At 33.4% G+C, this 27,952-nt stretch overlaps 1 protein-coding gene across 2 annotated transcripts; it reads right to left on the bottom strand.

Annotated features, from left to right (window-relative positions):
• Positions 1 to 298: 298 nt before the first annotated feature.
• LOC134846475 (uncharacterized) lies at positions 299 to 27,727 on the bottom strand. Of its 2 annotated transcripts, none has more exons than XM_063863846.1 (9): positions 27,297 to 27,727; positions 22,976 to 23,183; positions 22,510 to 22,716; positions 21,929 to 21,977; positions 21,510 to 21,717; positions 21,000 to 21,101; positions 4,762 to 5,008; positions 1,378 to 1,571; positions 299 to 923 (listed from the first exon to the last, which is right to left on the bottom strand). In XM_063863846.1, exons 1-9 carry the CDS (start codon positions 27,422 to 27,424, stop codon positions 452 to 454), a joined length of 1,815 nt encoding a protein of 604 aa, XP_063719916.1. In that variant the 5' UTR covers positions 27,425 to 27,727; the 3' UTR covers positions 299 to 451. The 2 variants fall into 2 exon arrangements, with proteins under 2 accessions (XP_063719916.1, XP_063719917.1); XM_063863847.1 differs by having other exon boundaries at positions 21,929 to 21,975; positions 22,526 to 22,716; positions 27,297 to 27,725.
• Between the last annotated feature and the right edge of the window lie 225 nt (positions 27,728 to 27,952).

Raw genomic sequence — 27,952 nt, 5'->3', positions numbered from 1 at the left:
ATTTCAGAAAAATATTGCTCAAACAATTATCTCAACGTTTTCGATTATGATAATTTATAATTCCTGAATCTTACAAATATCATTTTCTGAGCAATTTGATTTTTTTTGCAATTTTAGTTATTTCGGCCACTTTGTGAGTACAGGCTTTATCAAACTAATATTTGACGAGCAGATTTTTTTTAAAGGTTTAAGTTTTGAAATTTGATTCAAAATTTCTTCGATTGATCACAAAAGCACTAATTATATACGCAAATCTTCTGCTTCTTGTTGATGTTCATCAGAAAATTATTGTCTAAGTTCTATTGTTCATTACAATTTTGTACCCAATATAGCTATTTTTATAAAAATGCAGAAAGTGGTAAAATAACAGAAGTACTCTCGGAATATTGTCAAATCTATTTATTCACAGGGGTTACAATATAGCTGATGTCTTAAAGTCTGAAAACCATTTTCATTCCTCGTCTTCGTCTTCATAATCTTGCTTTTTTTGCCACTTGGCGCTGAAATCTTCAACGTCAAACTCACAAAGTGCATCGCCGGGTATGTCACAGTTCTGCAACACAAAAGGGGGACTGCCTCGCTTCAAGTTAACACAGCCACTTTGTGCAGTGAAGTTCGAAATAACCAAACTGTCCGCGACTGTAGCCTCATTCGTGTCTCCGTCCTCGTCAACCCAAGTCAATTTCCCGTCGCCATAGAAGTCGTGTGCGGCTATGTACCCACGAATGGAGATGTCGTCGTTTTTCGTTAGGAACTCTAGTTCGGTTTGGTCGTTGATGACAACCATGTTCATGTCTTCAGTTCCGCATCTTACCATCGCTTCTTTCCAGTTCCGGTTGGCTCTTTCAGACAAGTCGCAGTAGCAGTGTTTGTTTGTTATGCAGTCGAGGGCGTTGCAGGTCGAACTGAGATGTTGAATTAAACTAAGAAAAAAAATCTGATTTACGAAAAATAATTTATTGATTATAAATGAAACAGTTTGCTAAAAACTTTTTGTTTTTGTGTCATTAAAAAAAACAGAAAACTATATTTTAAGGTCGACCAAATATCAATTAGTTTTTTTTGAATTTTAAAGGTCTTAACTAAAAAAATTGCCCCCCCCCCCCCCCCAAAGTTTATTGTGCAGTGATGGCAAAGGTGCCTTTAAAAAACTTTATGACTACTTGGTTAAAATTGAAAGTTGAACAATAGAGATGAACCATTTGGGTAGTGAAAAAGTTGAAAGTTGAAATCCCCTTAAAATACACTACAAACCGTTGTTATTTTAGTTTTCTGAACCTCGATGCACCAAACTTCCGAAATATAAGCGTCATCAAATTTGACCCGGAATATTAAAATTGTCGCAGATCAAATAAAACAAATCAAAACAAATCTTACGCGAGTGATATCTGTTTGTCCTCAGCTGCCTTTGCCGCTTTGAGTGCGTGTGTTTTGATCTGACAGACAGAGGACTGGAAGTCCATGCAGTCCCTAGGATGAATCGTCTCCTGCCAGTACCACTTGGACGTCACTGAGGATCCCAGAGAGTAGCACTTGGTGCCCTGGTCCATCTGGGTCCCAAAGTCCAGGTCCTGCACACAATAGAAAAATAATTGTGGCAATTTAATTTTTTCAGCGTCCTTGTCAGCCGAAATGACAATTGTGGAAAGTTTTTTTTTTCGTTGCAACCACGTCGCTGAAAGTGACTGGAAGGAACTATCTCGTAAGGTCTGTTTTTTTTCAGTCAGTTTTTCCATGCGAGGTAAGCTTTTAAAATCCTTTCTTTTGATCATGATTGTTATTCTATAAAACTCAAATAACGGCTCAGTGTCGAGAAAACCTGGTTCGATTCTTTTCTATGTAAAAATTTTGTCTAAAGGTATCACTGATGATTCATTTATTTGATGGCTTGCTTTAGAAATACTTAAGCGCACAGTTGCTCTAAGCGCACAGTTGCTCTAGAGTGCATGAGGTCGAAAGTTAGAATTTGGTCAGCACCTGTTTTTTGCAAAGTTCTAATTTTCGGCTTGAAAAAATTATCGTAGGCATATCGTTTGTTTTCTATTTTTTTTGCCGGCGTAGTTGTTTCAGCACGAGTTATTTTGGTTATTTCATCAATTTTCAGTACCTTTTCACTCCGTTTCATGAATTCTTGTAACGGTGCTGGTAATTGGAATTCAAAAAAAGTTGCTGATTTTCAGTCAATTTTTCAAGACTGACATTGGCATTTTTGTTCAAACAGTTTGAAAAATGGGGAAGAAGTTTGTATTCGGGTGTGTCTTAGTTTTATTTTTCTTTCTTTTTATTTGTTTTTGTTTCTAGGCAAAATAAGCTACCACAAATAATCATCGGAAAGATTTGAACGACAGTCGGGATTTGAACGACGTTACACAATCTCAGAAAAGTTTAACCAATGACGAGCGAGTGAAGCGAACGAGCAGGCTTATTTATGCTTAATTTAGGCCATTCATAGTAGCCTAATTACACTTAATTTTTTTTAGTCAAGAAAATTTAGTTTTTGGAGATTTCTGCCATTTCGAGGATCAAAAAACTCAAAAACTCAAAAAATTCCAGCAAAACAAATTTGAAATTTTTTTTAGTCATCTTTCTTCAAAAACTGTTGTCCTGTTTGACTATTTTACTACCCGCCTTGACAAAAATGTATTAGGATCAGTTATAGTATGAACAAAGTATGTTGAATACTTAACTAATTTAGATCGATTTCAGTTTGAAAAAGTACGAAGATTAAATAAAAAAAGATAAAGATTGATTTGAATCGATTTAAAATCAATTTAAATTGGTCTTAAATCCCAGCTACAAAAATTGATCCAAAATGATTTTAAATCGATTTAAACCAATTTTTTCCAGTCTTATTTTTTTTTCAGGGAATTAAAACGGATTTAAATCGTTTTAAATCAAATTTTTCATTTGAGTTTCTTCAATTTCGAACTTTTATTGCATTTATTTATTGCCTATCCTTTTTCATTATACACCTAGAGCGTATTGTAACATAAAAAACCAAAAAAAGACCAAAATATTGATAAAATGGCTCTTTTTCCTTTCCCCCCACCTCCCATAAGCATCAATTTTATTGTGCAACGAGGGGTTTAACAAGGTTAATCATGAAGACCAAATATGTTTGTCATGACCTAATTAGTTCGCATGCCAATTTTTGTATCATTCAAATGACGTGAACGAAATTTCACTAGTAAATTTTTTCAGGTGGGGGAAAAGGAAAAAAAGCCGATATAGCTCTTACTTTTACTGGCATATTTTGAGTTCAAAAACTGATCTCGATTGACCCTTTTACTCCGTTTCATAAGTTTTTGCTCAAACTCCGTTTACATTCATGATTTTCTATGATTTGATTGCATGCTATTGAGATCAAAATTTAATTTTTTCGGACCCTTTTCTTGTATATTACACAAGATTTTGCCCAAAATCTGATTTAAAATGGCTTTCTATGATTTCATTGCATGTTTTTGAGCTTGAAATCTGATTTAAGTGGCTCATTTTACTGAATTCATAACATCTGGCACGTGTGTTTCTCACCTAAATAATCGAGAATTCAAAATTTCAAAATTTTTTGATGAGTAGGTTTTTTTGCCGTGTTGGCAAAAAAATTGATTTTAGTGAGTCTAAAAATCCATCCAAATCGATTTAAATTGATTTTTAAGATACTTAAACCGGTCTAAAACTTTCAAGAAGAATCGATTTAAATTGATTCAAAATGGATTTAAATAAGATTCGTATGGATTTAAGTGAGTTTCGGATGCATTTCAGTGAATCGGAAAATGCATTCAAATCGATTTAAATCGATTTTTTATACACTTAAATTGATCTAAGGTTTCCAAAAAAGATCAGTTTAAATCGATATAAAATCCATTTAAGTTTGTAGAAAGTACATTGTTAATCAATTTGGATCGATTTTAAATCGATCCAAATCAGTTTAAAAAAATTCGGTACTGTTTATGTCAGTGCGGGTATGACTGTCGAATATGCCGAAACTATAGCTTTACATCAGATCCTTTTATCACACCCCGCAGAAAACTCTACACTAATTTGAGAACAAAATTTCTCAGATTTTTACAGATTTGATCGGATTATTCTGTGTTACTTCACAGTAACCAGCTTCCTTGTTTTGTATTGCAATGATTTGACGACTCGCAAGTGTTAAATTTTTCTTTTCTGTGAATTACTTTTTTCTATTAGCTTGTAATGTTTTGTGCTTAAGCAACCGACTATGTGTTTATTTCAAAAACGTTTGGATCAACAGAAGGAAAGTTGTCAGAGATAGATACTTAGTTCAAAGCTAGTAAAGTTCTCTCTTTTAAAGGCTGGCCATTTTTAACAGAAAGTTGAAATGACGAGCAACATGTGGAAGAAGTGGTAAAAGTTTAATTTTTTTTTAAATTCTTACTTCTCAAAAAACAAAGTCTGACTGACAATCTTTTAGCATGTAGAGTGTTCATAGAGAAAACGTTTAATGTAATGCAAGGAACCAGTGCACAGTTCATTAGGGTTTGTCTCAACTGGTAACAATTAATTCGGCTCTTCCCCCCCCCCCCCCCCCCCCCCCTCCCCCTCACATTTCAAATATTTCATTTTTTTTCAATTTTATTATGGCTGAACGCGTGTTTCTACGAAGTAATGAAGAAGAAAAAAAGGTGCTCGAAAGGTGGAAAAGAGCACTTTATTCTTAAAAAAATATTGGTTTCTTATAAGACTGCCCTATTCCCCCGTAACGCACTAATTTCAGCCGAACTTTAGCAATCCTCGTACCTGATTGGTGCAAGCATATTTCTCCCACTTGTACTCTGACCCCCCGTCCAGCGTTTTGCCCCCTATCCAGGCCATGACGTCATTGTACTTCTTGAAGAAGCCCAGCTGAGCCACCGATCTCTGCTCAGATACACTCTCAAAAGAGACCAGGTAGCAGTTCTTCGAAGTGGCGCTGCAGTTTTTGGCCGCTGAGGCTTGATCCAGAAACTTGAATTTGGACAGCACGTACCAACTTCCATACCGACTGCTGAAAATCAATGGAATTAAAGGTTAGCAAAATTAGCAGGTGGTTTGTTGGCAAATAGCACAGCTTTTTAAACCTCTGTTGTCCATCAAAAACAAATAAAAACAAAATCGAACGTAGTTGCTCATTTCGCTTTTTAAGGTGATGCGGAACCTGCTTTAATTCAGCCTACCTCTAAAGCTGAATTTTGAAATCGAATGATTTGTTAATTCTGTTATGGTGTCATGCAAGTTACTTTTATCGTCTCTGCATATTTACCATAAAAAGCCAAAAACAAATCAGAAAGCAAAAATTGCAAAAGTGGACTCAAAATTTTTTCTCAAACAAAAGTTTTTCAAAATACTGGAATGCAGCTCGAAACCAAAGTTGAAATAATACTTCAAGCTAACTTAGCGAGTTTGATTTATGTCAAAAAATTTACCTGATACCAACTTTATTCTTTATTCACTGGTGATTTTTTTCTTTCTATTCCGGACACTTCTAGTTATAGAAAAAATTACACGCTAACCTTAGTGAAACTTTTATCGGACTGGTCATTTTTTCCAAATTCACATCGCCACTGACAAGAAATAACAAGAGTTTGCCCTTAATGAGATCATTTAGAGATTTATAAAGAAAAGGGATGTAGATTGAGTCCGATCATAAGAAACTAATTCAGTTTTCGCATCATCTATAGTTCAGTTTCAATCAATTTTAAACCGTCTAAAATTCACCTTCTCTCAATTTTTTGTATATTGAAAAATACTTACTTAATGAAACTTCAAATTTCGTTTTTGTTGAAACTTAGTAGTAGAAATGTTAGAATTGCTTGAAATGTTTTTTAGAAAAAGAGTAGTAAGTATCGATTTTTTTTTCTAGTTGTTTCAGGTATGCGTTCTCTAGAAAAAGGGTAGTTAGTATCGATTTTTTTCTAGTTGTTTCAGGTATACGTGCAGGTAGCCTTTGAAGCGCGAAAAAACCTAATAGTTCGGTAACAGATGAAAACTTTTGAAGGGATTTTTTTTCAAGGTATATCATCAGTCTACATCAGTCTACAAAGAGAAAAAAACATCCTTTCTGAGGCATTTTGGTTTGTGTCGTTTGAAATTTAATCATTTGAGAACTCCAAAACTAACTGTTTAAAGCAAAATTTAATAGCAGGAGCAAGTTAGTCGAATCATCAATTTTATTGAGTTTCGAAAAATTGAAAAGTAAAACAAAGCTTTGTCTTTTCTAAACCGTCAACGATTTTGGTCTCCAAAAATCAGCTTCTATAAGCCTAGCAAATCGTGCTCGAAACTTTTTCCGTCAGAGTCATTTTTATTATCACAGACTCTCTAAAAGTCCCAATTTTTTTGTTAGTTCAAAAAATTTGTTTTCTATAAACAAGTAAAATTTGTTGGTTAATTTAGGATGAAAAATCCCTCATGGATTCTTAAGTTTGACATCGAGCTACCCCATGAAAAACTAAGTTTTTCGAAAAAAATTGCTACTATTTTCCATTTTGGGTCAGACTTTCTGTCTTTTAACTCAAATTTTCAGGCAGCATTTCGATTTACGTTTGAGAAAGTAATGAGCGTAATTTTACATTACACACAATTATTTTATTTGTGTGTGGATTCCAGATACTTTCCAGGTTCCGCAAATGTTGTTGGGGATTTCGCAACATTGGCTATTTGTGGATTAATTTTGAGCAATACAGTAGTTTTTTCAGTTTTGTTTGTTTGTAGAATCACAAACAGTAGAGAAGATTAAAAAAATCAAAGTCGCGGATTTTGCAACAGAACTATTTTGGGGCTGTTCTGGAATCGCTTACAACTCAAAAAATGCACAGTTTGCCTCGTAGCTAAATCGATTAAGACAACTTGGCTAATGAAATCCTGGATTTCTAATTATACTGTTTTTGAGAATTGAAACATTAATGATTTGCTGTACAGAAATAATACTGTATTTCTCTTTACAAGCGCTTTAGAGCTGATGATTTTTTATAAAATGGTAGAAAATCTGCACATTTTTTAAAACTACTTGTAGCATTAGATTTCAGCAGTGCGGACCGTAACTAGACAGTCGAACTAAAAATTTTTGGCCACCAATGAGTTTATTTAATAGAATTTTTTTCTTCGTTACTTTTTGAAAATTTTTTGAAGTCTGGAATGATATTATTCTATTATTCGATTGAATTTGTTTCTGTTATCAGTTTCTAGAAACCAACAAAGTCCTTACATTTTAACCTCAATTAATTTAACACAAAAACGTTTCGAAACTTACTTTTTGTTTCCTTAGCAATTAAAAATAATTACATTTTAAGGCCGCCATTATTTAAGATTGACACCGTTTTAATCCAGACTGAAAAAAAAATTTATTTCAAAGTGGATTTCGGCAAAAAAAACAGACAAGACTGATCATATTATGGCAAAGGCCTGAATGTTCTGACTGCCTTTTAAAGTCTACGAAGCATTGATAATGCGAAAAAAAATAACTGTAAAAAAAAGAAAAACAATTAAATGAGTCTTTTTTAAATTTGAAATTTTTTTGTGAAATCATCCCCTCACACGCCATATAAAGAACAAAGTGATAAGATTTGTTCCTAGTAAAAAATCAATAATAGCAAATATGCTTTCTTCAACCAGTTTGCAAAAACTTTTAGGACGGATATCGAGCAAAATATATCGAGCGTTAATTGTCCCAAATTGGTCAAAAATCCAATCTTTAATTCCCCATACCTTTACGGAAAAAGATCAAAGGTAAAGTATCTTTTCAAAATTAAGGTCAGGAGTACAATACCTTTTGAATGATTTTCAAAAATTCCGTCAGAAAGTCTAGTTAAGAAGTCGAAATTTGTCTGAAGAAAGAACCCACCCTGTGCTCAAATATTCCCCTAGTTTTGTTAGGAAAGTTGGAACAAAAAACTTTTGCCTTTTAAAGACAGACATGTTTGCGCTACCTTACTCACAAAAGTTATGATCGGAATTGACCTTGCCAATAGTTGAGACTGCGTCATTTTTAATGTGATGCGTGTGTTAAGTGCACAGTTATTTTTAGTGTGATAGGAGTTAAGATACAGAGTTTATACATTATTTTTGGTGTTAAACTATAAAATTGGAATTCAATAGTAAGGAAATTAAAATGTTTAGTAGTAAAATGACTAGTTAGTAAAATGTATCAGCAAGGAACCAAATGAATCAGTTCAACTGGATTTTTGGGGGCCCATTAACTACTTAAATGAATCCCGGAAATGTGTTAGTGGCGGTTGATCGGTTTTCTCGTTGGCCCTCGGCAGTGGTCTGTGGAAATAATCAATCTGATAAAATACTGAAGTATTTGAAAAGCTATATAGCAAATCATGAAGTGCCAAGGAAAATTCACGTAGATCAGGGTACGAGTTTTATGTCGAATGAGATTAAAACGTTCTGTAATGGGGAGGGCATTAAAATAATAAATTCACCTGTTAATGATCACCGGGCAACTGGATGCGTGGAGCGCACCATAGGTAGTCTTAAAAATTCCATTCTTAAGACTTACTTAGGACTTAGTTTTTGTTTCCTTAGCAATTAAAAATAATTAAATTTTAAGGCCGCCATTATTTAAGATTGACACCGTTTTAATCCAGACTGAAATTTTTTTTTATTTCAATGTGGATTTCGGCAAAAAAAAACAGACAAGACTGATCATATTATGACAAAGGCCTTTTAAAGTCTATGAAGCAGTGATAATGCGAAAAAAATAAGTGTAATAAAAAAAAAGAAAAACAATTAAATGAGTTTTTTTTAAAATTGATTTTTTTTTGTGAAATCATCCCCTCACACGCCATATAAAGAACAAAGTGATAAGATTTATTCCTAGTAAAAAATCAATTATAGCAAATATGCTTTCTTCAACCAGTTTGCAAAAATGTTTAGGACGGATATCGAGCAAAATATATCGAGCGTTAATTGTCCCAAATTGGTCAAAAATCCAATCTTTAATTCCCCATACCTTTACGGAAAAAGATCAAAGGTGAAGTATCTTTTCAAAATTAAGGTCAGGAGAACAATACCTTTTGAATGATTTTCAAAAATTCCGTCAGAAAGTCTAGTTAAGAAGTCGAAATTTGTCTGAAGAAAGAACCCACCCTGTGCTCAAATATTCCCCTAGTTTTGTTAGGAAAGTTGGAACAAAAAACTTTTGCCTTTTAAAGACAGACATGTTTGCGCTACCTTACTCACAAAAGTTATGATCGGAATTGACCTTGCCAATAGTTGAGACTGCGTCATTTTTAATGTGATGCGTGTGTTAAGTGCACAGTTATTTTTAGTGTGATAGGAGTTAAGATACAGAGTTTATACATTATTTTTGGTGTTAAACTATAAAATTGGAATTCAATAGTAAGGAATTTAAATTGTTTAGTAGTAAAATGACTAGTTAGTAAAATGTACACAGTTAAATTAGTTGCTACTAAATTGTAGGTATCATTAATTTACCTCGTATATTAACAATTAAAAAATGAATTTCACATTCCAAGTCATCATAATCGATTTTGTTTTTGGATATAATGAATTTGAACACTTTTAAAAAAAAGTTCGGAGTGCTTTTTTCATATGTTTATAATATATATAAACTTGCATTAGATATTTTTGTTTTGCTCAATTTTAGGATTTTTTGCACGGTTTTTGCTTTGTAAACTCAGATGCTTTTATAATTTATGTTTTTTTTTGCACTTTTTCCCACAGCGAATAGCTAGAAAGAGTTTAATGATCATAAATCAGTTTCAATAAAATCAAGTGGCTTGCAAGTCTTGTATTTTTGCTGAATTATAGTGTAGCAAAGTTTTTAACTATCAGATTTTTTGCTGAAAAGTAATTTGATGTTGCAGAGAATTTAAAAATTGAAAGTGATTGATGACAAATATGTGTGATTTTTGTTTAAAAGAATTAATGGTCTAAATTTGCAATAAAACAAACTAAGACCGTCGAACGAACACTATAGTCGAACAAAGTCGAATCATGGGTCGAACAGGGTCGAATCACGAGTCGAACATGGTCGATAGAGTCGAACAGGGTCGAATCATGAGTCGAGCAGTGTCGAATCATGAGTCGAACAGGGTCGAATCATGAGTCCAATAGGGTCGAATCATGTGTCGAACAGGGTCGAACAGGGTCGAACCATGAGTCGAACAGGGTCGAATCATGAGTCGAGCAGGGTTGAATCGTGAGTCGAACAGGGTCGAATCATGAGTCGAGCAGGGTCAAATAATGAGTCGAACAGGGTCGAATCATGAGTCGAACAGGTTCGAATTATGAGTCGAGCAGGGTCGAATCATGAGTCGAACAGGGTCGCAACATAAAATTGGGTCGCGCACAATCGCAACATGGGTCGCGCAAAGCTGAAGTAATGGAATTGTTGTCGGTTTTTTTTGTTTGCATAAGCGTTATACAGATGAGTCGTTTTTCTTCGAGTCATTTAAAATAAAATGGGCAGCGGTTGATCAAGTTTTCATTCGGCTGAGTCCGTTCAAAAATAATTGGCTTGCTTCAAACACTGTCGAACACTTTATCCTTTGGTCGAGTCGGTCGAAATAGAGCCAGCTTGGGTCGAGCCGGTCGCAACATAGTTAGCTTACAACAAACACAATCGAAGCCACTTTTTCTTTAATCAAGTCGTTCAAAACATTGCAAAATTGGGCCGAGTCGGTCAAAACATAGCCATTTTTAAACTAACCGGTCGAAACCTTGCCATTGTTGGTCTGTTTCATTAAAACATAAGTCCAACAACTCAACTCGGGCTACACAAATCTACGATGCTCAATTTTGTGGCTTTTTCTATTATATTTTGTGGCTGCCCAGGTTGAGGGTTTTGAAAAGTGATTTGACAGAAACAGTCCAATGATGTCCGAGTGTCGTTGTAATTCAGGATTCTTCTGCTAATTCTCGATAAAGTCGAAAAAAGTCGAACAAGGTCCGGTAGAGTCGAACAAAGTCGAACAATGTCCAGTATAGTCGAACAAAGTCGAGCAGAGTCGAACAAAGTCGAACAATGTCGAAAACGGACATCGTTCGACCCAAAAAGTCGAAATCTGACATCGTTCGACTGAAAAAATAGAAAACGGACATCGTTCGACCATTTCGGTCGAATCATGAGTCGATCACCTCAACCCGGGAGCCTTTATAAAGGTGGTTTTTAACCGTGTAACTTCGGTGGTGCAATCATTTGTTAAAAGAATTTCTTGATGAAAATTATATGCAAGGATATCCAAGACTTCAAACTTGCGGCAAAGATTTCACTGACTGACACTTTAAAATTGGGTTATTTATTGTTCACGCATAGCTGTTTTCTGTTATTGTTGGTTTTTTTGCGAAAAAAAGTGAGCATTAAAAAGTCAAGAAATATTTCTGCTTATTATGATAACAGTGCTCGGTCCTTATGAGTTTTGAGCGATCGGTCTTAATTATTTCTAAACAGTTTTGTCCAATAATTTCCGTGCTTCGTATTAATGGAGAAAAAGGCCGAAACGAGAGGAAAAACGGTTTCAACTCCTGTTTGTAAACTGTTGGTGATTTACCCTTGATTGAAAGGCAGCGTCTCTACAGCCTGCTTCTGAGCAAGCACTTTTCAGATCACACACTTACACAAAATCTGCACATCTGGTAACTTAAAACATATTTCGTGGTAATTAACACCAGGTAACAATTGGCAACAAAGTCATTCTTTTAAATCTGCAAGCGAGTGATGAAAGCGCTATCTTTTTGCAATTCAAGTGTAAAAGGCAAAACATGTGAAACACTGTCTATAGTTAGATAGTTAGGTTGTTCATTTTATCATTTCTGAATGTTTTAAGCTTTTTGGTATAAATTGTATCGTTCCGAAATCAAAACAAAAGGAAAAAATTTTCATTGCCAAATAAATAATATGAGAATCATATCTTCAGGGTAAAATGCTTTGAACATACACCACTCCCCGAAATTTTGCTATGCGGGTCAAAATACTGCTTCGTCCAATTTAACTTATGACCAAAAATTGTTCAAAAACTGAATTTCGTTTCAAAATTGGGCTATGCACTACAAATTTTGGGTATACGCCGTTTTCCGTGAAGAGCTTTCCGTTTTCGCAGATAAAATTTGTCAACAATTTTTTTTCACAATTGTCAAAATTGGGCTTCAAATTTGTCAAAATTGGGCTATGCACCAGAAATTTTGGGTATACGCCGTTTTCCGTGAAGAGCTTTCCGTTTTCGCAGATAAAATTTGTCAAAATTTTTTTTTCACAATTGTCAAAATTGGGCTTCAAATTTGTCAAAATTGGGCTATGCACTACAAATTTTGGGTATACGCCGTTTTCCGTGAAGAGCTTTCCATTTTCGCAGATAAAATTTGTCTAAAAACGGTGTAGGTTTTTTGAAAACTAGCTCAGAATAGTAAAAAACCAAGCTCAAGCTCTTACCTTATATCGTATAGTTCGGATTGCAAATTTTAACAGATTCTTGCAGGTATTTTGGCACCATTGTATTTTTTCACATCCACCAAGAAAAATAACAGATTATTTAAACGCTTTTCCGGCAAACACTTCACATTAAACTACTTCTCCGTATAGCCTTTTTTCTAACAGAAAATATTCAGTTATATTAAAGCTTTTTTAGCTATGCTCTTATGATATACCAACGTGCGGGTCTCGTCTTAAGTCAAACTCCGATTGGCCATTTCTGCTAAGTATTGCCAGAAGTTTCAACAAGGAAAATAAGGAAAAAATGAGAGAAAGTTTGCAAAAATACTCTATATGAACACATTTTATTCAAAACATTTGAGATTTTCTGCGGGTTTTTTTATTTCAATTTTGTGCACATCAGGTAAAATAGCAAAAAATAGCATGTGCGAATAGTTTTTTTTTCACTGCGGTCACTGCGACAGAGCAATATAGAAAAAGGCACAGTTTTTAGGACATACATAGAGTAGTCTGGAGAATCGGTAGAGAAGAAGCCGGGAAATGAGGAGCTCAAGCGAATAGGAGATAAGTTAAGGTTGATGCTAGGCTGGTGCTTGTCTGGTTTTATGTGTGAGCTAAGAAACTATATTGTCTAATTAACGAAAAAAAAAAAACAAGACAAAACCCTCAGATTAAAAAACGCTCATTCTTTCAGTTCATATTTTTTTGCTCAAAACTTGGTTTGTTTTAACAAAATTCAAGAAACTTTAGAAAAAAATTAGTTCAAAATTGATTAATATTGTAGTTTTTTATTTTTTTTGACATATTTTGAGCTCAAAATCTGATTCGTTTTGAACAAACAAACTCTAGATCAACATAGTGTTTGCAAGAAATCTGAGTCATATTGATGATTTTGGATGGTCTTATTGTATAATTTAGCGCTTCAGATCTGATTAAAAAGTGATATTAATTGATTTTACTGAGTAATATATATCGCAAAAATTCGTTTGAATCGTTTTAAAAAAATTTTCAGGTAAAAATGTTTACGTATCTAAATGTACCAACTTAAATTGATTTTTATACAGTTCTTTATCTGATTAAAAACCAATTTCAATCACAAGTATGTCAGTTGGTCACTCAAAAAAAACAACAAATCGTATCTAGAAAACTTTTAATATCCGAACATAATCATTTCCGAACTTATCTAGAACATATTCATAGCCCCACGAAAAAAATACCGCAAAACTGAATTCTAAAATTATGTTTTTAAATCAAGAGTTTTTGAACTATTTACTCATTGTTGTTGTTCTGGCAAGGTTGGGAAAAGATCCGTATTACAATATTAATACGTTTCCTTCCATAGGAAATTAGTTCATTAAAAATTTCCTTGTAAATCAGCTTATCTCTTTGTTTTTCGATAGGACTGTATTACGAAATTATAAGAAAGTCGTTTTTGTATAAAAAAGTTGTTCTTACAATTTTGCTCCTCATACCGATATTGCTTAAATTTTTTCGAGTACAGAGTAAGGTTTGTTTTTTGTTTGAACAAATTTTAAATTTTTCGAAATATTGACGTACACAATGCAATTTTTAACAGTTAACACGCTTCAAATATTTTGGCTTCTGATTTTTCTGCTTTTTAAGAAATATTGAACTCTAGGTCATTCTTACGATTTATTCTGGGTATCTATTGTTTTTTTTCTACCTTATAAAAACGAAAGAAAAAACCGTCAAAATATTCTTGATATTTTAAACTTTTCTTCGAATATAATTTCAGCATAAATGTTTGTAATACCTGATCAGCAGCTGAATAATTGTGGTGTCTTAAGGTCATCTTAAAAATTTACAGAACTTTTGCTTCTGTTTATAACTCTTAGTCTTATTATGGAACCGTACTAGTATCGTTTAAGTATTGCTTGTCCAGCAATAAAAATTGCTCAAAAACAGATTTTTTGCGGTAGCGCTGTACATACAAATTCTGCATTAAATCAAATTAGTTTATAACATTTAATTATTAATTAGTTTTAATCATTTGAAATTTTCCTGTTTTTAGTTATTCAAAAATATAAATTCAACCTTGGAATTTTTTCTTGATTTTTCAAACTACTCTCCAATTTGAAAGATTAAAGCTGAGAGCTGAGGAGTACAGCTTCAGCACTTTAACTTCTTTTAACAGGGTCCAGTTTGCCTTCCTGAATATAGTTTTGATATTGTGGTTTGAATCCCGTGTTTTTTCGATCTGCCTCAACGCTAAAGAGCTGGATAGAAAAAGGTAGATAAGCAATTGGTTTACAATTAAAGCAATTAAGTAATGTTAACAAAAAAGTTTATAAAGTTACCACCAGTTTGTATGCCTAATTTGACGTTGTGCTCAAATTGAAATCGGGCGATTTTTTACCTATAGTGGCAGGTTTCATTTCCATCTTTCTACTAGTCTTCACAAACAAGAAATTCTCCCTTCGTGAGCCAAAACGGACCTATGGGTAAAGAGTCAAAAGTGTTAGCCACGATACTGTCCAGGCTGCAAAAACGGAAGAATGTAGAATGTATTAGTCAACTCAGAGCTTTATTAACTTAGCATTATTATAAGGCACAATTACATAAATTTAATTGAAATAACTTGAATTGGTAATGCTCGGTAACAGCTCAAACTGGTCGCTACTGTAGCCAAACTATTAGACCAAAAGTAAAATAAGTTTAAATATGTATAAATATTCAGGATAACATGCTCGACCAGTCTTGTTTTTCAGTCGCAAGCCTGATTATCGGTTGACTATTTAATTATTTTGATTTAGCGAATAAAAGAAATGGCACTTATACTAACGGCATTTGAAACTGTGTATGAGATGGAACTTTTAGGGATACATAACCATAGTAAACTTGAACGAAATAAATGAGTAATTTTATCCTTTTTTTCATTAAAAAACGTAAGAGACATTTCTACAAAATTGATTGTAAACTGACAACTTTGCATTGGCGTTTTCAAGTTCAAAAATATCTTTGAAGACGGGATATTAGAACCAGAACTGTTTCGTGTTTAAGTTCGGGGTAGTTTTTGTTTGTACAAAATTATTCCCATTTATTGTTACGACTTTTGAAGAAACTGTGGAATGATTATACTTCCGTTGGAATGCTTTTATGATTCAGTCAGCGTTGATCTTTCGAAAAAACTGTAGAAAAATTGTTTATGCCATTTTGAACATATCGAATCTTTTCAATCTTAAGATATCGAGTTCAAGATTAAAAAGGGAAGATACCTCTATTTAACGTAATGTTTTACAAAGTTTGAAGCTTACGAGTTTGCTATACTCTGGATTAATTTATGCGCTCTTTGCAGATTGATTCATTGTGTTCAAAGCGTAACGCAAATTCTTCATGCGTGGCAAAAAATCCGCACTATTTTCGGCGAAAACTCGGGGGCCGGCCTATTATCATGTGCGTTGAAAAAACTTGCCCATGTAAAAGAATGGAGTTGACTGGTTCGCTGATTCATGATTTTTTAATTCAATTTTGCTTCTTTGAATTGCGTGCATTTTGCCGAACATTTAGATAGGTGAACATGAAATTATATTTTGCATTAACAAAGCAAAAGTTGCTCTTTTATATTTGTACAGTTAGACTATATTGTTTTTGGTCTGAAAGAACACATAGTTTAACGAACGATCGCATGCTTTTAGGCTCATATGGTTGTCGTTAAGGCCCCTACAAAATGATTCCAATGTTGATTGAGTCAAACTTCTAGACCATATTATTTTCATATGGCTCAAAATTTCACATTTGATGTTGTGAATTTTTAATTTAAAAAAAATTTCAAATCAAAATCTATTCGATACCGAATAAGGGGAAGTCAGAAAATTCAAAAAATGAGTTGTCCCTGGGAAATAAGTTGTCCTTTTTAAAAAAAAATCATTATAGCTTTCAACTTTATCTCACTGAAAGCATTCAAACAAGACGGATAAAAAGTCCAGATTTCAAAACTTATTTTTAACCTTAAATTCAGTCTTGCTTGTTATACTAATCAATTGAGCCGCTAAAAATTTTAAGACAATCAAAAGAAATTGTTCAAACTGTTATAAATTTTAAATAGAAACAATTTTCTTCGAAGCTCAATTTTCTATAGAAAAAATTGATGATCAGTCTTGAAAAACCATTTAACTAAGGATTATGAGGACCTTCTGAATAATCAAACTTCACTAAAAACGGCTAATGAAAAAGTTAGTTAACGTGCAAAACGCCATATTCTGATTGCTAGATCCTTGAATTCTAATTGAGTACAACAAAAGATCCAATAAATTGATTTGCTTAAGAGATTTTCATTTAACCCAATAATGGATTTGCTCTGGTTTTTACAAGCCCGAGTGATTTGTAATTCTTACCGGGCCTTGAGTTCTTCTGTGTGGGGCCCACAGTATTTAATCCACTCCCCTTTTTCCTCTATATATTTCCATTGGCAACCGCTTGAGAGGTCACTCCTTGGTCTGATTGTCTGGTACTCGGCTGCTCTGGCATTTGAATTTTTAAAAAATATAAATAAGAAAAGAAATAGTTTCATTTTTCTATCGAGCGAAAAGCATAGGAAAACTGCCCATTACAAAAAAGTTATGACTGTTCCGACTGCCGTTTTTTGTGTCTTGTGTTTTTCAGCGAATGATATTCAATCTGAAAATATCTAATGTGTTGAGACCACGATAAAAAAGTTGGATTGATAATTTTCTGATAACTCTTTGTGTATGCAATTGCCATGAGCGATAGATATAGCAAAAAAAAAACTTTTCAGTCATCTTCAAGGCTGAGAAAAATTAACTAAACAGTCGGAGAAAGGAAAATGTTTTAAAAAACAGTAGAATTTTGCAAACTTCGGACTTAAATTATTATCCTGAGTTGGTTCGTTTTCTGCCTGGTTTGACTGACTTAAAATTATGTAAGACTATAAAACTACAGAAAACTAGAAGAAAAATTTGGAAAGTAGAAGAACAGCTGAATCGATCAAAATTAAATTTTTGACCGAAATTATTGGTTGGATGAGTTAAACTCAATAAAGGGGGAGTTAAGTTTTAAAAGTTTACTTAAAGTTTGGCGCTGATTCACCATGTTTTTGCCCAAAAAAGATTTGAAACTTTTTAATGAGAAGAAACTAAGCACAAGTTTGGATCTGATAGTTGCGTTGATAACGGCAAACTTGTTTTCTAATTTCTAAAATGAGCAAGAACTTACGCATGGTATGAAACCCATAGCCAATAGGAAAGAAAATTTCTCTATTTTCTTGGTCAAGCTATAACGCACAATTGCTTATGTTAACTATCCCGCACTGACATAGATGACAAAATTGATTTTAGGAAAAACGAAAAAACTGATTAGCCTTAAAAAGGATTATCTTAGACAGATTCAATGGTAAAGGCCAGACAATTAACTGATTTATTTGGTTTATTTTTTTTTTGTTTTTCAACCTCTTTAATTGTTCTTCCCAATTGTCGGCGATTGAAATCACATTTTTAACAAAAACAGGTGCTCCAATGAAGATATCGATTCTCCAAATTCAAATTGGAAACAATATTTGTCAACCAATTTTTTGTGAAAAACTTTGGGAATTTGAAAATTGCCAATTTGACCATTCTCTGCCCAATTGTCGGCGATTGAAATCACATTTTTAACAAAAACAGGTGCTCCAATGAAGATATCGATTCTCCAAATTCAAATTTGAAACAATATTTTTCAGCCAATTTTTTGTGAAAAACTTTGGGAATTTGAAAATTGCCAATTTGGCCATTCTCTGGACTTTTGTATGAGCACTTTGTCAAATTTGAAACAATATTTTTCAACCAATTTTTTGTGAAAAACTTTGGGAATTTGAAAATTGCCAATTTGGCCATTCTCTGGACTTTTGTATGAGCACTTGTATTAAGATTTTATCCCGAAAACGTAACGCAAAATTTTTATGCGAAGCGAATTATCCCGCACAACAAAATTGTTCCAAATCGAATTGAGGCTAATTAAATTCCCAAAATTTAATTAGCCGTATCGGCTTAATTAGAATCGTATCGGTTTTGTACGATTCGAAAGTTCACAGTTGAATTTTGATATTGTCCAAAACTTATAGTTTTTCAATATTTTCTTTTCTCAAAAAGTATTTGATTGGAATTAACAGACAGTCTGAATTTTCGGGGCTTTGCCTTGATATACGAGCAATTTAGCTTTTGTTCTTACTTTCGTAACAAAAGTAACGGAATATTTAAGATCGTTGTTTTTTTTTTCTTCAGACAAATTTCGACTTTTTAACTAGCCCTTTTTGACGGAACGTTTTTATATCATTCGAAAGCTATTGTTGTCTTGAGCTTAAATTTGAAAAAATATTTCACCTGTGATTATATTTAAGAAAGTTATGGGGGTCTAAACATTGCAATTTTGCACAATTTGGGACGATTTGTTTGCATTATTAAGGCGTAAATGGAGATTTAACCCGTCTTAGAAATCGTTCCAAATTGATTGAAGTAATCTTTTTTGCCATAATCACTGCTCCATAGACCTCAAAAGGCAGTCGAAACATTCAAGGCTTTGCCCTGATACAAGCAGTTTTGCTTTGATATATAATGATTCATGAGCTTTTAACATTACTTTTTTGTTCTTCCACCGTTTGTTCACCTTTGCTAATATTATTTGAACGTTTTTGAATGATTATATCAAAAATTTTAGATATTTATCAAAAAAAAACTTTTAAGTTGGCTAGGTACAAGTTGGTTAGATACAATATATTTGGGCTACTGGTGGAATGGTTCGAACAAACAGCTGGTTCGAACATACAGCTGAAGTTGGTTAAATACAATATATTTGGACGACTTGTGGAATAGTTCGATCATACAGTTGTAAAATTGATTCTGATATATTCCTGTAGATGTAAAGAAAACAAGACGGGGTATCAGGGCATAAGCTCTTCAATCTTAATTAATTTTAGTTAATAAAAATTTATCTTTAATCTGATAAATTTTAGTTTGAGTTTCATGCAATCTTCACTCCCTCATCAATTTCAAGTGGTATAACTTGATTCTACTATAAAATTCATAGAAAACAATAGCTTGTGCGTTTTCTTTCCAATTGATTGATTAATTGAAATCAAAGAATTTTAGATTAAAAATTTTTTGAGAGCCTTTTTGTCAGTCTGTTTCCAACAACCGTGCGTTCAGTTTACGTAAATTTTTATCACTTATTTTAATTTTTCAAACTATTTCGTTGAAATTTTTGTAAATTTTTCCGTTAAGTCAGTCAGTATTAGGAAAAGTCGGATAAATTTTCTCGGAGAGAAAGGCGTCACGAAAATACAGTTGTTAAACCCAATTAAATCTTGCGCAAATCTAGTTTTGTTTCAGCCATGTTTCAGCAAAACGCTAGCATTGATTCAGACTCTCTACAGTGCAACTTCAAATTTGATCAGAAAAAAGTCAGCTATAATTATCTTAAGTCTGCAACAATACTGAACAAAAATGTTCAAAAAAATTGCTGTTTTTGCTTTTTTATATCAAATCAAAAACCAGTGAAAATATTATTCGTTTCAATATGATGGTTGTTTGTCTTGCGCAATTTTGCGTGAAAAAAAAGACAAAAATTGAAACACACCCGAAGACAAAAGTTCCTGCGCATTTTTATTAGTCTGAACAATTAGTTCGGCATGACACACAAAATGAAATGCGCTGACCTATATAGACTAGTGGTGCAATTACTAAGAAAACGCATTTTAATTAAATTTTTTTGAAAAAACCTTAAATTCATGGTGTTTATAATTTTCCTATCATTATTAACTTTTACCAATGAATAGATTAGAATAGTTTTTTTCAATTATTTCGTGCTTCGCATGCTTTTTGTCGCGGATTTTTGATATGAAGTAAAGTATCCATTTGTCTGACTCCGTAAACTGTTTAGAAGCTTAGATTAATCATTGACATATATATATATATATATATATATATATATATAGATGTTGTTGATTATGTTATCGATGTGAAAAATATAAACTCTCTTTCGAGACAACTTCGTGGCCCAAACTCACATAAGAGGTATCCAAAGGGATCGGAAGAGCCCCTTCACTGTAACTTTTCTGTTAACAGTTTTAGTTTTTTACCAGCATGATTGCTTTCAAACTTTAAGACTTGATCAAGTCATTGGGTTTTAAACAAAATAAATACAAAATCGACGTCGTATTTAATTTATATTCGTATTTAGCATTTTGCATATGAAATTGATATAGTTCATGAGCCAATTCTTTTTTGCTCGTCTAACAGATTGAGAGTTCTCAATATAATGGTACTTTTGTTCACGAATTATTCACCTGTGACTAGTATTATTGTATCATACTTTTCTTATATAATTTATTATGATCGCGTTAAAACCACGAAAGCTCAAAAGCGGACATTAAACATTATGTAATTACTTCTGATAAACAAAATAATGTTTAAACTAAAATAAACTTCAGAAATTTTCAAATCGGTTTCTAGAGGTGTTTTTGAATGAAGCATCGTAGACTGCTACGAGTTGGTTATAACTTTATAAGTATTCCAAATTGATATCTCGTTCTTGAATTTCAAACTCAATTAAATCTGAAATATGCATTTAAAACTGGTTGTTAACTTACAATGGGGTGGTCATGGATGGAATGGATTCTGCGTCTGGTTTGTATGGACACTCACACAGGGCATTCAGTCCATACACCTCCGACAACACCTCCTTGTCGAACCTAAAATAAAATTAAAACCTTCTTTGCATTGGTGCCCTTGGTAGCATGTTTGCAACTTTTTTGTTGTAAGTTTAATTTACTTTTAGTAGTAGTGAATAGTGAAAAAATCAAAACTTTTAGCAAAGAATTCAAAAACTCGAACAAACGGAGTGCTGATAAAGTTTTTTTATTATACATTATGATTTAAAACGGATTTCATAGAAAGGATTTAATACAGATTTCATTGAAAACAACACTTTCAAAAAAGCTGCTTCTTCAACGGAAGACTGATTTTTCGAGCCATATTTTAAACATCAAAACCAAAAAATATGCCAAAAATTAATGTATAGATTTCACAGAGTAAACTATATGCCTTTAATAATATAGTGAGCCCCCCTTGCGCCCCGTAACCTTCAAAGTAGTTCTCACCAGTAGGGGCTTTTCTCCTTATCCTCCAGAAGGTACTTCTTCTCGTGGTTCCTCAGTCGGGGTGAGATGCAGGGGTACTGCTGCAGCACCCCGTCTGTCATCATCAGACACGAGTGGTCCTCCCCGTGAGTCACCTCCGCCGTCTTCTTGTCGTGCGAGTCCAGCTCCGACATCTTCTCACACTCAGTGCAGTTCAACCATTGGGGTTCTAAATATTCAATACAGAATACACTTTGCTGTACAATTAACACAGACGGTTTCGACCACAGTTTTGCAAAAAAACAATGGACAAACGTGCAAGATAATCTTCAAAAAATGTTTGTAAACAAATACCAAGTTTGCACGCACGGTTTTTATGCAATTGCTATGATTTTCAAAAAATTGTATAAATCACTTGCGCTTTCAAAAACGAGGCTCACCTTTTTGTTCCTTTGTTTTGGTGGCTCCAATCCAGAACACTTGTTTTCTAAAACAGCCAATAATGCTCATCATCTGATACCACTTCATGATTTCCAAAAACATAGAGTAAAATCACATTTATTGACTATCAAGTAAAAAACTATTCTCATATACTGGTTTTTGATGATTTAACCCTTCTTAAACAATGTTGGGCTGTGTGAGAGGCTTCTTGTGATAAGTATTACTCATCAATTAAAAAGTAGTTTCAGCGTAATTCTTGATTAATTGAAAAAACCAAAATGATCCATTTTGGGATAAAAACTTGGTTGCGAACTTCGGAGAAAAAAATGCACCATATTAAATCTGATGAAATTCTAAGCAACTTTTTTTCTCTTCACTTTTTGTCTAATCTTAACCCAGTTTGAGAAAAACGCGTTTGAAAATTCAAGTTTTGTTCGTTTTGTCCGGATAATTTAAATCAGCACTGTGCAATAAGAGTACATACGTTCATAATTTTTTAAATTTTTTCGATTGTTTCTACTACGAAACCCCCACCCCCCGCAAACTATATGTTGTGTTAAGTATCCCTCTTAACTTTCCTCTTGCCCCACCCCCACCTCAGGTCGTTTTTCCTCCACATTCTGTATGTGACCTCTCTCTCCTGGTCGGCGTCCTTGAACTGGGCCAGTTGTCCTGCTAGTACCTCCACACAGGTCTGGTTGGCCGCATGGAAGTTGGAGGCGTCTTTGGACAGACAGTAGCAGTACTCTGCTTCCGGACAGAAGAAGGTACTGCAGTGCTTGTTGTACTAAACAGGCAAGTGATACTAATTAATACAAAAATTAATTGGTGAGATACTGCAGAATTCCATACCCTACGCAGCTTATAACTTGACGACATCCTGTTTTACAAAATGGGCTCTTTTTTGAGGAGTGGTAGAGAATTGTGCAAACTTATGTAATCATCTAACTTTGTTGTAATCATAATCAATTTGGAATTCAGGTTTGAACTCATTTCATTCCGTTTTCATCAATTAGTTTCCAATAATTAATTTATGCCTAACTCACCCGTCCAATGACGTCAATGTTGACCATGACGTCACTCTCTATGCTGTAGTCATAGTCCCATCCCTCCCCATAGTCACTGCTGCTCATTCCACCCTCCAGGGCAGATAGCCGACTGTCGTGTGAGAAGTCTACGACGAAGCCGATAAAGATGAGGAGGAAGATTGTAACCACTAGGATAAGGTGCTTGTAATGCGACAGAAGTTGAAATCTAATAAGCAGGAAGCTACTCCTAGTTAATGCTGCATATCAATAGATTCTCATACTTTTAGTTATCTACTTTAAAGTTAGGCTCGCTTTGCTCGTTATATCTCCACCCTGTTACCCTAAATAGACTAAGCGAGGATTGCCGATCTCATCATTGAAGTTGGATTAAAAGCTTTAAGAGAGTTTGTTATAAACTTCGACTCAAACTAACAGATCCTTTCAAGACAAGTTTTGAGGGAAAACTTTTAAAAATATATATTTTGCACTATGTTTCAGAAGAGGTAAAATGTTCAGTTGTAGATTATGTACTGCGCACTTAGTATTAGTTAGGATTTAGTATTAGTATTATTAAAAACTCAAATGTTTTCGTTCAGTCGATTACGAGAAGCGGAGTAACAAACGAGTCTGGTACAGCTGATATATTTCTAATAGTACTAGCAGGGAAGAGAGCTTGCTTTATTCTTAAACTTTTACGTCCATATTTCATTCATGCATTTTTCAAACAGATCCGTTCTCTTCTTAAAGTTTTTAAAGTTTCATATCTTTGAAAAATCTTTTTCAAAATATAAAAAAGATATATAAAAAATATTAAAAAAAGTTTTTCGTTTCCTAAACTTCCGTGCTAATCGCTGTCTGCGCTTTATAACTGATGAAAATTAAAAGTTTCAGCCAAAATTGAGCAAAGTTTCTCGTATCGGGGAAAATTCCTGGATGTTCGGACTGTTTTTTGATTTCTTTGAAGTAGTTTGAAAAAAATTTATTGATAAAACTTTAAAAAAAAACTTTCGAAAAAATTAGAAACATTATCCCCCACACGCTATGTAAAACACAAAATGATATATTTTGTATTTAGCAAAGTATCGAGCACAGTGCTGGCTTAAATTTTCCGGGCAAAACGCATAAAAGTTGCAATGTGAATTGCTGTTTTCTCTTCAAACAAAAAATGAATGAGATAAACTATGCTGAGAATTTTATCAGATTCATAATGGTGCAACTTGTTTTGCGAAATGTGGACCTAAAACGTTACAGCAAAAATGGATTGTTTAAAGTTTTTTAGTCTAATAAAATATACATCAAATCTACAAAATGAAGTACTGTCAAAACTAAATCAAAATGAGCCTCATACGTGGCCCAACAAAAATTAAGAAGAATATAGTCTCGAAAATTTTATAGACTCGTTCAGAAAATGTTTTTAATTAACATATTGGTTTATATACAGTAAAACGATTTATCTTAACTATCAAATTAAGGTAAATTAATTTTTACAGTGTTTTGGAGAGTGTACTCTTCTTTTTAAGGTTTATATAAAATAATCTCCTTTCACGCTATGTACAGAGTGATATAATTTGCAATTAGTTAAGTGTTAAACACAGTGCTGTTTTAAATAGTCAGGAAAAAATGCTAATAAAACTTGAAAATTTAAACACTTTTTCTCGAAGTGGTTGAGTCATAGAGAAAAAATGATGAAGACAAAACTTGCTGAGAGTTGTAGTAGAATCATTATAATTCATTATATTTTGCAAAATTTGGGCCCAAAATTTAATCCTAAAAATGTATCATTTTAAACTTTTTTACTCAAATAAAAAATGCACCAAATCTACAAAATCAATTACAAAAGCATGACTAAATTCAATTTGGAATGATTTCTAAGACTGATTATATCTTCGCTTACGCGTTTATAGCACGACTTATATCGCGCGCTAATTTTCCCAAAATGGCCAAATTGGTAAGTTTTCACCCCCATAACTTGACAAAAAATAATCACAGGTGTAATAGTGTTTTAAATTTGAGCTCAAGACAACAATTCTTGTGAATGAGCCTTAAAATTTCCGTCAAAAATTTGCTAGTTGAAATGTCGAAGTTTGCCTGGCACAGATGTTCTGTCCATCAGAATAACTTTTATGGGATATATTGAATTCTTCTCCATTCGATTTTCATTTTTATTCAGTGAACATTTATGGGCTCTAAAAACACTTATTGTGTATTTCATTCGAGTAAATTATGGCAACTTATAAAATTACAGTGGGGCTACAATTTTTTGATACAAATCTGTGGTTGGGGCAATAGCAAGAACATGACAATTGAAAATTGCTCAATCGATAATTGACACATCTTTATATTTTCTTCATTCTTCCAAAGTGACTCTCTGAAAAGTTATTCCGTTTTCAACAGAAAAATGCTATTATTTAAAAGATTACTATTGTATCAATTAACTGATTCTGAAAAGTTCATGATAGAGTAACCTTCATGATAGAGTTTCTTAAATGAAGCTAAAATTGAATTCAATTATTTAACTAGCCAAAACATGCATCTGTTTAATCAGCCAATCCAATGGAAATATACTGATTAGGAAATATAGAAGTCACTCGAAATCAATTTTTGTCAAATGTCGGTATGTTACAAGGAGGCCGAACTAAAAACAAGTTGTAAGTTTTGATGGGCAACACACGATTAGTTTCTTTTCTATGCAAGAAAACCATTAGTTTTCTGCGGCTGTTAAAGAAGTTTGGATTAATAGACAAAACCTACAACATACACAGTTTTAACATAGTTGCTTAACAACTCAGTTATTTTGCAATTTTGACGGATATGCTTTTGCTGAACTATATCAATGATTTAAGCTATTATGATGAATTTTTCGAGAAAATGAAAAAAGCGTTTTTTCAGGGTTTTCTTGACAATCTCCAAGCCACACGCTTTTTTAATTACTAAGTGATGCATTTCTCATCTACATGTACTAGCAGATCAGTTAGACAAAAAAGCCCATGTTAAACCAATTGGGAATGATTTTAGGGCACTCTAACTTTGGAAATTAACTTGAAGTTAAAAACGAGACTGCTCGTATCAGGGCAAAGCCCTGGTTTATCCGATTGCGTTTTAATTTATATGGGATTTTTTAAAATAAACTTATTAGTGAAATTTTCGTAAAAAATTAGATTAAAAAATTTTGAAATATCCCCCCCCCCCACACGTTGAAATATATATCCCTCTATGAGTACCAAAACCCTTCACACTCCGAAATATACTGAAGTTTCCCCACACTTCGAAATAGCCGAAATATTTTTTGCGCGTTAATTGTCCCAAATCGGCCAAGGTGGCAATTTTTGAATCCCCATAAATCTACTAAAAGCATTCACAGGTATAATAGCTTTCTAAATTTGAGCTCGGGTCAGCGGTAAGTGTAAAAAATCTCAAAAATCTGTGAAAAATGCAGTTTAAAATTCAGAACTAGTCTGGAGAAAAAGCACCCCGAGTACAAATATGTTGTCACTTTCTTCGAAAATTGAAAAAAAAGTAAGTAAGACTGCTCGTATCATCTCAAAGCGACGGTTGTGTTTCGATTAGTTTGGTTAATATTGGCTGATAAAATCAAAAGTTAGGTGTTGAAATTTGAATCGTTAATGGAGTTAATAAAACCAGTTAGCTGCCTCAATTCAATTTGGAATGATTTTGAGGTGAGTGATAATGAAACAAGCAGTTTTAACAATTCTCAAGGCAGGTTACTATAGCAACGTGAACACTCGACTGGTCCAACAGATCAATCCCCCGAGGGAACTGAGTTATGTAGAACTGGTCTGACAAAAAAATCACCCCGAGCATATATATTTCTCAAAAAAAAACTTTTTTTTTCGAAAATTGGAAGGCTGGAAAACTTAACAATTTCATGTATGGATTCGCAGAAATACTTAGTCAATTTTGTTTTCTTTTGAGTAGGAAAAATTCAGACTGGACCATGTTATAGAGAAAAACTATACACTTTTGCATGCAATTGTTTTTTCCAAAAATGCTTATTTGAGCGTGAAAGTGATATTGTGACTAAAATTGAGGAAAAAAAATGTTTACTTCGGAAATTTTTTTCAGCTTTTTAAAAACTGCTTATTATACATTTTTCATGTGTCAAAACTGTTTGTATAGCTTTCCATTCACTCCGTGTATGAAATTGTACTATAAGCTTTTTCTTGTATGGAATTGTATGACTAGCATTTTTTGTGTATGGAGTTCAACCCGAGTATATATGGGAAATGTTCGAAGCGGGTGTAAATTTTATGATTAAAACTTGGCAAATTGGTAAAAAAATGTAGGGGTTGCTTCCATGCGGTTAATAAAATTAACTCACACTCTAGACATGGTAGAGTTTGCAGTTCCAAAGTTGGCATATTTGAAGCTGTATCCTTGCCACTCACCCCCGCCCCTCTCATTCAAAATGCCCTGGTTGTCCCGCTCGCCCCCGATTTCCATGGGCATTCTATCCTGGGGTATTCTAGGTAACAGTTTTTTTGGTAGTTGTCTGATAATTTAATGATTTCTCATCAATTTATGAATTTGATGATGCAGATTTATAATAAAAGTTTTATAAAGAATTTTAAATATAATTTGAGTTTATGAATCAAAAGAGTCACCAAGGAAGAATAAGGTTAAATTTACAATGAATGGGCGCATGTTTTGTAGTTTAGCACGTTTTACGGTGTCATCTTCGAGATAAACTAGATTAAGACTGCAAGCAAACAGAGTTGTCTTAGAAGAGCAGAGTTTCTTAAAGTAAATCTGAAAGACACACAATTGAAAATTGGGCTCTCAAAAGGTACATGGATTTTGGAAATAAATCACGAGTTTCAGTTTATGGTCATATGTCTTGGAAGCAAAACTAATTTTGGTCGGTTACAAAAGTTCATCGTTCGAGGTCATTGCTGTCACCGAAGTAAGAAAATTACGCTATCTTTTAAAATACGCTAAGCTTTTTCAGCCGTGTCATTTTGCCCTATTCAAAATGAT

Source organism: Symsagittifera roscoffensis, chromosome 5, assembly GCF_963678635.1.
Source record: "Symsagittifera roscoffensis chromosome 5, txSymRosc1.1, whole genome shotgun sequence".
NCBI lineage: Eukaryota > Metazoa > Xenacoelomorpha > Acoela > Convolutidae > Symsagittifera > Symsagittifera roscoffensis.
Note: the sequence above shows the minus strand (reverse complement) of the source record. Positions and strands in the feature narration are given on the sequence as shown.